Raw genomic sequence first — 14,240 nt, 5'->3', positions numbered from 1 at the left:
TACTCACTTTCCACCACCGATGGCCGCTCAGGTTGAAACGGCCTTTTGCCATAATAGACTACTTATTGTTTAAACGGTAGACGGCCTCAAGGAAGGTATGTATGGCACGCGCCCTTTAAGAAGTCGCGCATGCGTAAATCAGTGAGAAAGTTAACTCCTGAACTTCGTAGTCAGAAAAAAAATTGAGATTTATAAAATAGCAGGGAAAACAGCATTGAGTTAAGATGGCATTCCGCCGGAGAAACAAGAGTTACCCTTTCTTCAGCCAGGAGTTCTTAATTCAAAACCATGCCGACATCGTCTTCAGTCTGGTGATTTTCGTTTTGATTGGATTGATGTTTGAGGTGAGATGAACCCAGATTCTCTTTCTTCCCTCGTCTCTCTCAGCTGTTTTAAGACGGAGAGCCTGCTGCACGCACAAAGACGTTAACTTGGTGCGAAGCGGAAACTTATTCGGTCGAAATGATCTTTTGCTTTTGTTAAAAAACTTGTTGTTTGACTGCATCTGCGCTTTCTATCAGTGGAATCAGTTCCGCGGATATGGTGGCTGCTTGCTGCAGTTTTTTTCACGTTGTTTTTTTTATAAGTTTTATGAACAAAGAATCTTACTCGGTTTGTAGTCAAAGTAGCAACGTAAGATTTAAAACTGATCCACACAGTAACAGCTGTAAACAGCAGGGTATAAACTGCAACTTTACACGTGTATTGCTACTTAAACTGTGATATGTTCAAAGTTATCGGTATTTTGCCCTTTACTACTTAAAAGTTTATTTCAAAAATAGTTATGGCACAGCCATACCAGTCTCCTCATATAGTACACAATGTATCTTATTCGTTTCCTGAACTGTATGTTTTACCCTTTTGGTTCCAGTTCCCAGCAAAGACCGCTGCAACGTTTTGATTCTGATAATTGTCATTTAGCACAGGGAGTCCAGCTAAGACAGCAAGTACAGCATTTATCAGCATTCAAATTAAAAGCGACGCTGTTGCTTGGAATGTGATTCAGCAGACGTCCGACGGTGAGGGCTTTTATTTCTAAAAGCGTAGCCGGAAGTGGTATGACTTTTCGTCGCGAGCTTGCCGGTGATAGTTAAGTGCCACGTCTCAATCTTTGCGCCGTGGCTGCTGGCTCTAAGGTCTGCATTGACCTGAAGGGGTTTTAACATGCAGTGACTTTATTAATGAGGTTGTCTCTAAAGCTAATAGGTTACGCTACGTGCTATCAAAAGGATGACTCTTTTTTTTGTTTTTTGTTTTACACCAAATGTTATCAAAGTCCCGTTATGTTCCGTCCCCAAGGGTGTGAAGATAAATAAATAAAATAAATAAAGTTGATAAATGGGATAGGAAAGACATCTGAGACACAACATGACATTTCTACGATCGTCAAAACCAGTCAATTAGTCAACTGAACAATTTTGACAATTTGAATTGCCTCAATAATTTATTAAGCAAAATATTCCATAAATGATCTGAGAAAATGTGATGTAGAATAAATGACATTTCAATTAATTGCAAAAATAATTGAAGACAAATTTGTCTTGTGAGATACTGGATAGTTCTACCTCTTCGGGCCTCCAAAAGTTACTCAGAATAAACTATTTAAAATCTCCGTTTTGACTGAACTAGTCACAGCTACATAGACCTGTGACAAGGGGCTGCGGCTACATATCGCTACATTTAAAGTGGTCTTAAGCTAAAAAAGGTTTGGGAAACTTGCTTGTCATAGAATAATTTGGGAAGCTCTGTTACAGTTTCCACATCCCGAGTCAACACAGACAGATTCTTTCAGCTCCCAGTCGGTCATGATGCCACGGGGGAGGGTTGACTGACAATATTATAAACATCATTATACATTCTGAAAAGCTAGGAGTCTCACTCGTGCTCTCACAAGTACAGGCACAGACACATACCCACATACTCTACATACTTGAATGATACCTCGAAGACTGGCCATTTGATGTTCTATGAAATACTAATTCCCATCTCATCCCATTTCCAGACAACAGCCAAGACGGCCATACTCTTCATTCAGCCTCAGTACAACGTCACCACACTATCACCAGGTATGCAGTGCAGTTGTGGATTTCTTATTAAATACTAACTTTAATTCACAGTCAATGGCTAATCCTACAGTTCATACGGTTCAGTTCCTGCATATAACGTCATCAGATTTTTAAACCGAGTTTACATAGCTCCAGGATGCTTAACACACCTCTCATTGTAAACGCGTTGTATTGTGTGTGTGTGTGTGTGTTTAACCCCTCCTATGTGTGCTTAGAGGGCGAGGTGACGTTTTACCATTACGGATGGAAGGACTCTGCCACCATCCTCTTCTATTTCTTCATCGCCATCATCCTCCATGCAGTAGTGCAGGAGTATCTACTGGATGTAAGTACTCAGTCACCCAGTGGCATAATGCATCACAAGAGGGGGCATGGTAGACACACAAAGAGGTCCTTCTATACAGTATACTGCAAATATACTGTCAGAGGGTTAGACGTAGAGAAGCACAGCAATGAGTAAATACTAAAAGGAGGCTAAGGCTTTATTTTATCAGACAATCATTTTCTAGGATGTTTCTTGGAAAAACGGAAAGAACTGCTACATTTTAAAAACCCTATGCCTTATCCTATTTACCGTTTCCTCAGTAAGAGTATGCTATTGATGAATGTGTTAAAGTGTTTACATCCAGTTGCACCTAAAAGGACATTTGAAACTGAACCATTTGAAATGTAACGTATCAAAAAACGTAAAGAGCAGCAAATTGACTGTTTCTCAGACTAAATCAGACAGACATTGCTCCAGTTCTCTTAGGAATGGAGTTGTGAAGAGAGAGAGAGAGAGTAGAATTTAATCCATCTGAAGGTATGAGCCCTTGTGTCATTGTTTAGAAATAGGCCAGCGGAGGAGGAATGAGGTTTTATTTTAGCACCATCACCACGATTTCCAAAGTGTCTTGAAAGGAATACTTCAGAGGAGACACAAATAGTATCTGCTGTTTTCTTTTTCTTTTCTTGTCCTAGTTATTTTACTGTGACACTTCCTTGTGTAGACACATTCAGCTGTCATCAGGTCGCCCATTGTGACCGGATCCAGTTGCATTCACATGATCTCTTGTATTGTTCGTGTTGCAGAAAGTGAACCGGCGTCTCCACCTCTCCAAGAGCAAGAATACCAAGTTCAATGAGTCGGGTCAGCTGTGTGTGTTTCACTTGGTGTCGAGTGTGTGGAGTTTGTACATCGTCATAACGGTGAGTGAGATTATTCAGTGACTACTTAAGACGTGTCAAGGATATAGTGTATTACACACACGCACACGCACACAAAGGAAAGACAGTATAAAGTGTTCTCGTCTTTGATTTCTCCACACAGGAAGGATATCTCTTTCATCTCAGCAGTCTCTGGGAGAACTATCCCCATGTACACCTCAGGTATGAATGATGCGATACTTGCTCTGTTAGTGATATATTTTTTATTAGAAAATAAATGTATAGTTTTAGATGATTACGTTATTTGTTCTACCCCAGGGCCGGTTATACTATGCACTATATATGTTTGATATCAACTCAAATGTTGCAATTAAAACTAGATTTTGACTCGACCCTCTATGAAAATGCTGGATTTCATATTGTAATTTAATGCTATAAACGACTAAATAATTACCACGCAGTGGATCTAGGGACATTGGGGCCCCAGGTTGTCCGATTTGGTCTGTTGGTAATCCAGCTTTGGGCTACCGCCTGTAGTTTGTAGCTTACCGTGATTTTCTGACTGCACACAGAGCCAAAACTAACCAGCCGTGTTAACATGCGTTAGAGTTATGAATAAAGAATTGAACACCGTTAAAAACAGGGACATTTCTGCTGGATTACTCAGCTGTGTCTACTCCTAATCAGGTATCTTAAAGGTGTTTAACAGTTGCATAGTCATGGGAGCCTAATCAAACTAGGAATGTGTCACTGTGGCAGCTGTGTGAATTGTACCGACTCTCTCTCTCTCTCTCCTTCTTGCCGTTTTCCCCCCTTTCTCCTACTTCCCTTCTGCCTGTCTGTGTTTCCAGGTTTCAGGTGAAGTTTTTCTACCTCACTCAGCTGGCCTACTGGCTCCATGCCTTGCCGGAGCTCTACTTCCAGAAAGTACGCAAGGTCAGTAAGGAGGCCCTGGGAACTGGATGAGTTTTGGAGTGTGACTAGATAAGCTGTGTGTGTAGGGGGGGTGTGTGTGTGTGTGTGTGTGTGCTTGTACATCTGTCTTTGTGAGCACCCATTTGACATTTAGGCCGACAGAGTATAAGGGCATTTTGGGTAAATGAGGACATTTTGGAAGATCCACTCTCCTTCAAATGGCTACGACTTGGTTTTAAGGCTCCGGTTAGATTTATGGGTGTTAGGCATTTAAGTAGGTGTGATGGTGGGAATGCACTATGTCAGTGAGTGTCCTCACAAAGACAGAAGTACAGGAATGAGTGTTTGTTTTGCATGTACGCACATTAGACAGAGCATGACAAAGAACAAAAAGCAATATCATTTGCAACTGTTTTGTTTTCTTTCAGGAGGAGATTTCTCGTCAGCTCCAGTACATCTGTCTGTACCTGCTGCACATCGCTGCAGCCTATTCGTTAAAGTAAGCGCCCAGCAGAAGGAGCTTTCTTCTTGAGAACCTGCAAAATTCAAATGTGGGAGAGAGCGAGAAACGACTTAACAGGAAGTTTAGTTTGAGGTTGAAACTCCACGGAATTTATCTGCAGCGCCAGATTTCACTGCACTGTTCTGCTTTACTGCTACTGATATTATGTAAATGACTGTAAATGGTTTCAGAACCCTCTATGGATGTTCACCACTGGATGATTTTCCTTGCTTTAACTTATCTTTCGTCTGCTTCTTTCCTCTTTTTGTTCAGTTTAAGTCGTGTGGGTCTGGTACTCCTCTTCCTCCAGTATGTCTCAGAACTGGGCTTTCACATCGCCAGACTCTTCTACTTCACTGATGAGAACCATCAGAAAATGTCAGTAACCTCACTGTTTTAGTCTTTTTTTTTTTGTCTTTTATCGCTATGACTTGACTTTTACAGATTTATTGATATGTTCCTATGACAAATAGTTGTTTTGTTTGTGCTTCAGGTTTGACATGTGGGCCATCAGCTTTGTGTTTACACGGATGGTCACTCTGACCCTGATGTTCCTGGCTGTTGGGTTTGGTTTGGCTCGTAGTGAGAACCAGGGGCTGGACTGGGAGATGGGCAACTTCAACACTGTGCTGATAAGGTAACGACCTACGGCCAACATCTGTGGATACTGAATTATTTTGTGGCACTGCTATTAATTTTTACAGCTACTGTGACAACTGTATAGTCAAAAACACACTTGGCGCCCACGAAGAACCTTAACTTTTTAATGTCTTTATTGGTCTGCAACATAAATTCTCAGTAGCTGTAGCCAGGAATTTGACACCAATTGACCAAATATGACATGGCGAGAAAAAACATGTCACGCTTAACAATTAGCTGTACTTGCAGTTTACATGATTATTAAGAACTCTATTGAAAGATATCTCCCCAAGGACAACATATCTAGCAGATTACTTGACTTGGCTGCAAACGGGGCAACTGGACCAAACTAAATTGTGGTTGCCTTGGTGTCCATTGCTTTCAAAGCCTGAGAAATAAAAAAAAAAAGAAAGTTGTTCAGACCTTACTTCATGCATTTTCCAAAGCACACAATTGCACTAATCTTCTGTCCTTGGGGCCCCTTCAGGATGACCGTTCTACTGCTGGTATGTTTGACCCAATCTTGGCTACTCTGGAAGTTTATCCGCTTCCAGCTGAGACGCTGGAGGGAGTTCAGACACGAACAGGCTGTCCGCAAGAAGGCTGCCGCAAAACAACCCCTCCGGCCGCTGAAGAGAGACTCACGTGAGTATAAATGTGACTTTTCCCACTGCCATCATTCCCTGCTTTCTTGATTTGTCCTGATGAACGTTGAATGTTTATCTGCTACATTAGTAGAGATCCTGACTTCTCACTTTTCCCCCCTCCTGCTAGTTGGTCACCATGAAAACGGAGTTCTTAAAGCAGAGAATGGAGCCTCTCCTCGGATCAAAAAACTCAAATCCCCCTAAGATAGCCCACCTACTGGCCTGAACAGTGACCTCAGCCCTGGCCGAGGTTTCTCAACACCACAACGGGAAAGCTGGCGGCCACCGGCCACCAAGCCTCTTGTTGACTATGTCCTGAGATGTTACACGGACTCAGTCGCTACAGACTTAGGGCTCGGATGCTGGAAAATGAAATCAAAGGAAATCCCTTGAGCCCAACAGACATTTACTCTTTTCATCATATCAGTATTTTTTTATACATCTACGCCGCCTGCTATCCCACGGATAAGGAGCACCAATTGTATGCAGAATGATTCAAATGTAAAGTGAACACCGTATGCGGCACACACGTTACTGGCTGTGTGTCACTGTTGAATGTGTTGATGCATAAGTACTGTATCGGCTGTAGTGTTGTCTTGCGTCAGCTGTTTTCAGCTCTCCTCATTGAATTGGCTTTGCTTATTTTCTAGTCTGGTCCGTTGGAGCAGAACATTTTTACTGGTATGGTATGGTATGATAACAGCTAACTGTATGCTGGCCTTACCATTATCCCTTCACCATGTCAGGAAAGGGATTTTGGCCAACCAATAGTGGGGTCACCTGGGCCACGCCCAATGAATGTCTGTTTAAAATCTGAAATTCATCACAGGTCACTTAACAGATAAGCATCAAGTATGTATGATGGATATTACCACATGCCATTCCATTTTTTTGTTAATTACTTTATTAAATAATGCAATTTTCTGAAATATTGTGACTGAAGTCATTTTTCTACATGTTTCCCTATTTTTGTAGAAATGGAAAATGCTCGCATTGCCAGTTGGTAAATGGAGATGAATGCATTCAGAATTACTTCTCCTTTCTTCTACATTTCCAGCGTTCTATCACAAAACAGTTAACAGCAGTGTGTTAAGGTGATTCTGTATTGGGTAGTGCACTTGGACTCAACCACTGGTGGCACTGATCATGGTGGACTCCCCTACACCTGAATGCTATTGACAGCCTGCTAAACATATCCATGTTTGGTCTTCCGCTTGTTTTATGTGGATGAGGGAACATCGTCGGATTCCATCAAACAAAATACATTTTCTGCAGCAGGTCCAGTGTTTGTTTTGTATGGGTCCAAACCTTTCAATCTGCCCAATCCTCCGAGTTTGAGTCGACTGATTCGTCTGGCGTTGTGACGATTGAGAGCGGTTTTCTCATTAAAAAGTGATTGAGCCAATCAGTGCCACAGGAGTCCGAACAATTGGTGCCATGGGCGGGACTAACGCTGTTGTCGTCAGCTGTGCACTGGAACCGAAGAGTAATAAAACAGTGGACACCGCTACAGACAACATTGACGCTGCTATCGGGGCTGTTCTAAATCAATCAAAAATACAGATGACATCAAACAGCAGTCTGCTGTGAATGCATTTCTTCAAAGGGGGGGAGATGTGTTTTGCGTTCTCCCCACTGGTTCTACCAACTTGCCCCTCTGGTAGGCTTCTCTTGAAGTTCTGAGTCGGAATAAGCAAATACTAGCGATTGATGGTCATTTTTTTTTAATGACACGTGATTTGAATATTTTAGGAACTATTTACTTCACTCTTAAAACACCAGAACAAAGTATGATGACATGGCAACACATCGACTGTCGAATGTAAACGTGTGAGTGTGGAGGCAATGTCAGACTGAGAATGGAAAGAGCAAGAGTGTGACAAAATGACAATTCTGTCTGATATCAGGCAATAGTTTGTTTATTATGTTAAACATTCTGCAAAGGCTTTCACTTGGTCTTGTGGAGTGAACTCTTGAGGCAATCCAACCTTCCATGACATCATGAAGATGGCTCTGCTACATAATCAACTGATAGAGAATGGACATAAATTGTTGTATGTGTCACATTTTTTTTTTTAAAGTGAAGATTCTAGAGGGGCGTGTTCTTTTAAATGGCTGGTCTGATTTTTACCTCTCTGGTCGGCTGGTTATTTGCTTTCCGCATACCCGGCTTCTGGCGTCTGAAGTCTTTAGCACATTCTTCTTGTGAACCAAAACCATTATAGGGAGGAGCCTCCTGTAGATAGATTCACAATAGAAATACAAATTGTAGTATATCAAATATTTTCAACACCCGTTCAAGAATACTACACTCGAAGGCCAATTCTTATGGGAGCCAGCCTACTGTCCAACACAGCGCTGGGCTGTAGGCTGTGTGAGATATAGAGGTGGACAGAATAGATAATAAAACGTCATAGCAGCCACAGACACATAAAAGTACACAACAGTAAAACAAACACATATTCAAAAAGAAGTTAAATATGTAGCTGCTCAATATGTACAATAAATGTACAATAAATAAACAAGGACAGACGAGGGTAATGAAGGACAAAACATAATTATCTATAGCGACAAAACGTCACATATCCTCAGGCAATAGAGATGATATAGTTTGAGATGAAAAATACATTTCCGGTTCTTACCTTCTTCTTCTCCTGAAGCAGGTCAGTTTCTTTTGGTACCTCTAAGGGTTTCATCTCCAGGTCAGGGTGATTCTTTTGGTAATACTCTTTAGTGAAGCCGTCGCAGTCATACAGCAGGAAGCGACGGCTCAGCAGCTCTATCCTTTGTCCCACCTGGAAGTCTTTGGGGGAGTAGTACTCGTCTACCTCCGCTGCTGAAACCTCCAGCACACAGCTGGGAAAGATCTCTGGATGGAAATACGAGTATTTTCATTTGTGTTAATTAGTTTAGAAATCTTTTTACGTTGTCTCTTTTAAAAAAATACAATTGTGTTTTTTTTTCTGCACTACAAACAATATTTGACAAAAATATATATATATATATAACTAAAACTCAATTACAGAGCAGTATGATGTAAATAGTGTTGATGTGATGCTGGTTTTAAGATAAGATTCACTCTGATGACGTGACTGGATACAAAGAGGCTCCTGAACCAAAGCACCGCGTCAGATCCAATTATATACAAAGCTGAAAGTGACAGAAACACAACGTTGCATTTTACCAGGCGGTTTCCTTTTCTTGGGCAACTTCAGTCTGCGCATCAGGACAGGGAAGGGTAATCGTCCGCAGTTGCGTCCGTAGACCTCATTGATCTCCACCGTGTCATCCACCAGGTAATACTGGATGGTAACAGGCCTGGTCTCCCCAAACAGATTATCCGTATCCTCCCACAGGGCAGAGAAACGCAGCACCTGACCAAGAAGAGGTTAAAAGCCTGAATTAGAATTGGTAAGTCAAATGCTAAATGTCACGGTACAAACACCTGGTTAACGATGCAAGATCACTTCGAAAGATCACTTATATTTGAAAAATGTGGTTTAGTACAAAACTTATCTTGAGTTTTACTTTGCTCTTGTAGATTATTTATACTGTAACGTTAAATTAACTTAAAATTGGCTTCACTATTACTGTAGATATTGGCTCGATCTTAACTAGAAGAAACGCAAACTTCACAAATTTCCTTTACCATACAATCCATGGTCAGAAACTTGTGCAAGTCATCAAATCCGGAGGCTGTTGTGAAGGAAGGCTGAGGGTTTTTGCCACGTTTGCTGTAGGGATCCACAGGGATTGGCTCAGGCTCGTTTAGAACAATGCCCTCACTTTCCATGAATTCCTACAATGAGACACAGTATATATATACTGTATATAGAAGATAACGAATATGCATAACACACTTCAAGAGCTTTCCTATAAGTGAATGTTGTACCTTTGTAAAAGTGTCGCACTGTGTGATGTGGTACTTGACCCCGTACACCTCCAAGTCCATGCCAATATTGAGGTCTGTCCATTGGTAATGCTCTCCACGTTCATTCTTGGGCAGCCGCTGGCGTTTGAGCCGTTTCCCCTGCGATAATCCAGAATTCTCCACTATGGGCTCAAAGATGGACATGCTGTCATCCTCGAGGTAGTAGTAAATGACCACGGGATGCACCCAGCACTCCTCTTCAGGGGAATACTGGATATTTTCCTGAAAGTATGCATTGTAGCGCAGCACCTACAAGACAAGAGGGTGGTACAAACCAAACAAACAAGCAATTAATTGGATAGTTTATTGGACAGCAACAACAATCCAAATTAAATGAATAAATAAAAATATTATTGTACCTTTTTATCAAGGGCCACGTGAGCTGGGATGAAGACTTTGACTATGCTCTGGTCAGAGGAGCCATAAGTAATGTCTGGCGTCTCAATAGACAAATTACTGATCTCCTGCTGGATCAACTGTTCAGATAAAAGAGGATCCTGTCCAATACCCACAGTGGGGCGAGGGGCCAGAGCATAGCCTTTGTTGTACTTCAGTGTCTGGGGACGATGGAAGGTTGACTTCTGCAGACAAAGACATTAAAGGTCCCAAAAAAGTGAGATTTTTTTGTATTTTTTTATTATAAAGCAGGTGCTATGTAAATATTGTGAAATTCCATGAATAAATACATATGTATACACATATATATATATATATATATATATATATATGAGAGAGAGAGAGAGAGAGAGATACTAATTGCCATCATTGATGATATTGTTGTTTTATTATAGCAGCTGGTCTCCAGACTCAATTTTTTTGCCACCATCCAAAAGATAATTTGTAAACCATCAAAAATTCTAAATGTTATCCTTTTACTTTACTTATAGTGTTTTTGTTCCCTCATAAAAACACACATTTCAAATGATAAGGAAATAAAAGATTGTGTTTTTTATCGATTAAAACAAACCTTGTCATTAGTAGTTTGAATGATGTATTATAAGCTGCTTAGAGGTTTTGTAAACAGGTCATAATTCCCCTTTTAATATCTATTTAATAGTAATGTGAAAACATCTCCTTCAAACAACTGGATTGTCAATGGAAACTACATTTTACGAGATCACACGTGAACACATCATGATAACGTTATAATTCACTTTGGCCTGAACAGAGCCTGAACGCCTCATAATGTAACAGAACTTTCTCCTCTCAATGTAAACAGGATCCGTTGTTTACAATGTAACATTATCAGAGATCGACTAGAACATCACACATGTCGATGTCCTGAGCACACATTTCACTGAACATTGACGTCAGCAAAACTATATTTCACATGATGATTGACGTTAAACTAAATTCTAATAGGTTGTATCGGTTCTCGTCATTCTAAACAGTACAATGCATCTTCTCCATATCTACATTTATCTGCATTCCTTCAGCCAAGCTGCCTGAAAGTGTTTTGTTGTTTTTGCCATGGCAACAAGTGCCAACAGATGTTAGCCTATATTAGCTTAGTTTAAGTTAAACAAGTAGCCATAATATTACGATTCTGCATTTTTGTACTAAATGAAAAACAGTCCTACTCTCTGGGACCTTAATGCATTGTCACATATTGTCAAATAAAGGCTTAAAACCGTTAGTGAAACGAAAGAGCCTTAAACCAAGCTAGGCAATTTAACGACATTTTGAATTAAGACATCCTAACGAACCTATAACCTAGTTTGTGTTTAACCTTTATCGTTACTAGCTAATGTAACAGTCTTACCGTTACATCCGGAAAGGTAAATCCTGGTATGAACGGTAGTCCGTGGCTCCTGCTGTTCCAAGACATTGTGTCACTTTGCTCACCTCCACAGGATGTGAACCAGTATGAATGTGTGAATCTACTAGTTAGGTCTTGTTTGTGTCGTGTCCGCGGAAACGGCACAACAGCAACAATTTCAAATAGATACGTTTTATTTATTTATCATAAAATCATTGGCAATAGCTATAAATAACTCGTCAAAAAATGGGTGACTTCAAACTTAATTCACACAAACTGAAGAGCTCCAACTTTACCACCAGGGGGCGATCCACACCACTACATCTCACTGACCCACACGTGATCCATCATCAGCTCACGTCTTGAGAGTTCATGGTGACCTTATTGTACAGTGTCAACTCTATATTTGTAAAGTTATTATGAGCAAATAATTCTTTCCGAGATCCACAGTACAGAGCGAGTATGGTGCTGGACTTTAATGGTATATAGCATTGTGCACATTTAAGGTGACATTTAAAAATCAAAACATAGTTTCAGAAGAAAATGTGCAAGATTAAACAAAACAGTGGGCGTGTTATTTTGAACACAGTTTATTTCCAAGCACAGGGGTCATGTTTTGGTCTCACTTTACCAGCTATCAGCACATTTGAACCCCATTCAAATTGAAGCACAATAACTGTTTTTAATAAAAAAAAAATGATATAGAGTGGCTGTCTTTATGTGGATGACCCTAATATGTCCTGTATACTCTCAATTAAACTCTCAGTCAGGAAAACACCAAGCTTTTATGAAAACTATAATTATTTCCATGCTTGAATCCAAGGCAGCACAAACAGAGCTGGATTTACAATAGCTTATTTTAATAAACTGGCAACATGATTTTAGAGACGCAGGTTGCATGTCCACTGTGAACCTTTTTTCAGTGCTGGTTCCTTCTCCAGATGGCCACGAGCAGCGATCACCCCGAGCATCCGATGTAGCACTGGTATCTTAGAAATAAGGGCACAGTTGACACAAGACCTGACATTTTGCAAGGACCAGAAAGTTATTTCTAGCAAATTCACTGGTACAAAATTGGCATATTCTGGTTACGTACATTTACATCTGGGGAGAGCAGCAAGTGCATAGCGTGTCAGTGACCGATTTGAAACATGCTCTACTTCAGCAAAGCAACAGTAAAATATATTTGGGATATCCAATTAATAAATCATTTGACAAGTTGTTGGTTTATAGAATCTGACTTAATAGCTAGAAAAGGCACTGCACTGTCAATTAAACATACTGTATCAAAAATAAGGTTAAATCACTAAACCTCTTTGAGGCTCAATATATATGATATTTCTAATTCTTTTCTTTAAATGCTGACATTAGCTGTTTAAATGGGCTGATCCCCTTCTTAGGAAGCAAATACATCAACCAAACACACAAACACTAGGATTGCATCCCTGAGGTGCCAGACAACCTTCGCCAAGTATAAAAAATCTCATGATAAACCATACTTGAGAACAAAAATACACAACATCAATAAACTATTAAATATTATAAAATAGATTTCATATGGGTTGAGATGAATTCCCCAAAAATATATTTTGGTTTTATAAAGTTCAAAAGGCAGTGGCGGTTATTCACTGTGGAAAGATTGTCTTATGTTATCCCATAGTACCCTTCTTTCTGCTGCCCCTCTGTAAAGTCCCCACTTAAATACTGGAGGGTGCTGAGCATAAAGCTCCAAGTGTCACAGTCTTTTGCAGGTGACTGACGTTCTGTATGAAACAGACCCGTCTGAGGCCTCGGCCCTTCAGTCATTGTGTAGTTTCTACAGGCCTGTGTGTGTGTCTTAAGGCAGCTAACCCATAAATCCCCACTTCAAAAGGGCCTGCTGAGGTCAGGGGCAAGGCAGTGTAGCCCTTCACCTCTGGCTTCCGGCAGAAAGGGGTGAGCTTACCATGCAGAGTGGGAGCTTATTCTCTTACTGAATGGGGTACACAGCTTATGATACCCAGAGGAATATGCAAACCAGCAGAGGGAAAATAACTTTCTTCCCAAGTCTGCAATACCCTCAACTGTTCTCACCAGCGTGAGTCCACAGCTTGCATGCTTGCTTATAAAGCTTCACGAGGGCCATGTCTCTTTCTACAAAACTCCCCTCAGCAGTCCTCAGTAATACCGATTGAGGCTCCGTGTCCCGGGGATGTCTGGTTGCCCGTTCATCCATATCTCTCGGATGATTCGCTCCCGCTCCTCGAGCCTCTGCGCTCTCTCCAGCTCTTCCGCCGACGTGAATACGTTCATGTTAAGCGTGCGTTCGAATCGGCGGTGCCGCCGCGCCGACAGATCCGAGGTGGTGTCCCAGTCCGAGTCTGAGTCGCTGGAATCGGAGGAAGAGTCGGCGGGGCGCGCTCGTTTCTTGGCAGGGGGCCGCTGTCGGGACTGGCAGTCGGTGCGGCAGGAGATCTGGACCACCAGGGCGAAGAGTGTGAGGAAGAGGCCCAAACACACGCCACAGACGAAGAAGAGCGCAGCCCTCTCTGGGTGGTCTGTTGGGGGAGGGGAGAAAGACAAGAAGCTAGTTGATTTCTTTCAGAAAATATGTCAAACATTCAATAGGATCTTTGTGACTGACCTGTTCAGCCTG

At 41.3% G+C, this 14,240-nt stretch overlaps 3 protein-coding genes across 6 annotated transcripts in view; 1 reads left to right on the top strand and 2 right to left on the bottom strand.

Annotated features, from left to right (window-relative positions):
* The first annotated feature begins 136 nt into the window (after positions 1 to 136).
* Positions 137 to 6,844, top strand: tram2 (translocation associated membrane protein 2). Its single transcript, XM_031875508.1, has 11 exons — positions 137 to 344; positions 2,003 to 2,066; positions 2,282 to 2,391; positions 3,138 to 3,254; positions 3,376 to 3,434; positions 4,064 to 4,148; positions 4,556 to 4,626; positions 4,903 to 5,007; positions 5,123 to 5,266; positions 5,756 to 5,913; positions 6,043 to 6,844. The coding sequence occupies exons 1-11, from the start codon at positions 225 to 227 to the stop codon at positions 6,117 to 6,119; spliced, it is 1,110 nt and encodes a 369-aa protein (XP_031731368.1). The 5' UTR covers positions 137 to 224; the 3' UTR covers positions 6,120 to 6,844.
* A 981-nt stretch (positions 6,845 to 7,825) lies between these two features.
* efhc1 (EF-hand domain (C-terminal) containing 1) lies at positions 7,826 to 11,686 on the bottom strand. The gene is made up of 8 exons (XM_031875527.1): positions 11,609 to 11,686; positions 10,206 to 10,427; positions 9,808 to 10,095; positions 9,565 to 9,714; positions 9,100 to 9,289; positions 8,558 to 8,784; positions 8,047 to 8,151; positions 7,826 to 7,943 (listed from the first exon to the last, which is right to left on the bottom strand). Exons 1-8 carry the CDS (start codon positions 11,672 to 11,674, stop codon positions 7,932 to 7,934), a joined length of 1,260 nt encoding a protein of 419 aa, XP_031731387.1. The 5' UTR covers positions 11,675 to 11,686; the 3' UTR covers positions 7,826 to 7,931.
* Positions 11,687 to 12,204: 518 nt separating this feature from the next.
* The window catches only part of eva1aa (eva-1 homolog A, regulator of programmed cell death a), a 64,066-nt gene continuing 62,030 nt past the window's right edge, over positions 12,205 to 14,240 (bottom strand). For all 4 annotated transcript variants that reach the window (XM_031875477.1, XM_031875478.1, XM_031875479.1 and 1 more), the window contains one exon: positions 12,205 to 14,142. In XM_031875477.1, coding sequence (XP_031731337.1) covers positions 13,763 to 14,142 — 380 coding nt within the window. In that variant the 3' untranslated portion in view covers positions 12,205 to 13,762. The remainder of the gene's footprint in view (positions 14,143 to 14,240) is intronic.

The sequence above is a fragment of the Anarrhichthys ocellatus genome, unplaced genomic scaffold (genome assembly GCF_004355925.1).
Source record: "Anarrhichthys ocellatus isolate YVR2014 unplaced genomic scaffold, GSC_Weel_1.0 scaffold91, whole genome shotgun sequence".
NCBI lineage: Eukaryota > Metazoa > Chordata > Actinopteri > Perciformes > Anarhichadidae > Anarrhichthys > Anarrhichthys ocellatus.
This window is presented reverse-complemented; position numbering and strand designations above follow the sequence as displayed.

Coding starts and splice junctions, on each gene's coding strand:
- tram2 (XM_031875508.1), top strand. CDS start 225: ATGGCATTCCGCCGGAGAAACAAGAGTTACCCTTTCTTCAGCCAGGAG. Junction 2,392..3,137: donor TGCAGGAGTATCTACTGGAT/GTAAGTACTCAG, acceptor TTCGTGTTGCAG/AAAGTGAACCGGCGTCTCCA. Junction 3,435..4,063: donor TATCCCCATGTACACCTCAG/GTATGAATGATG, acceptor CTGTGTTTCCAG/GTTTCAGGTGAAGTTTTTCT.
- efhc1 (XM_031875527.1), bottom strand. CDS start 11,674: ATGTCTTGGAACAGCAGGAGCCACGGACTACCGTTCATACCAGGATTT. Junction 10,428..11,608: donor TTACCTTTCCGGATGTAACG/GTAAGACTGTTA, acceptor CTTTGTCTGCAG/AAGTCAACCTTCCATCGTCC. Junction 8,785..9,099: donor CAAGAAAAGGAAACCGCCTG/GTAAAATGCAAC, acceptor ATTTCCATCCAG/AGATCTTTCCCAGCTGTGTG.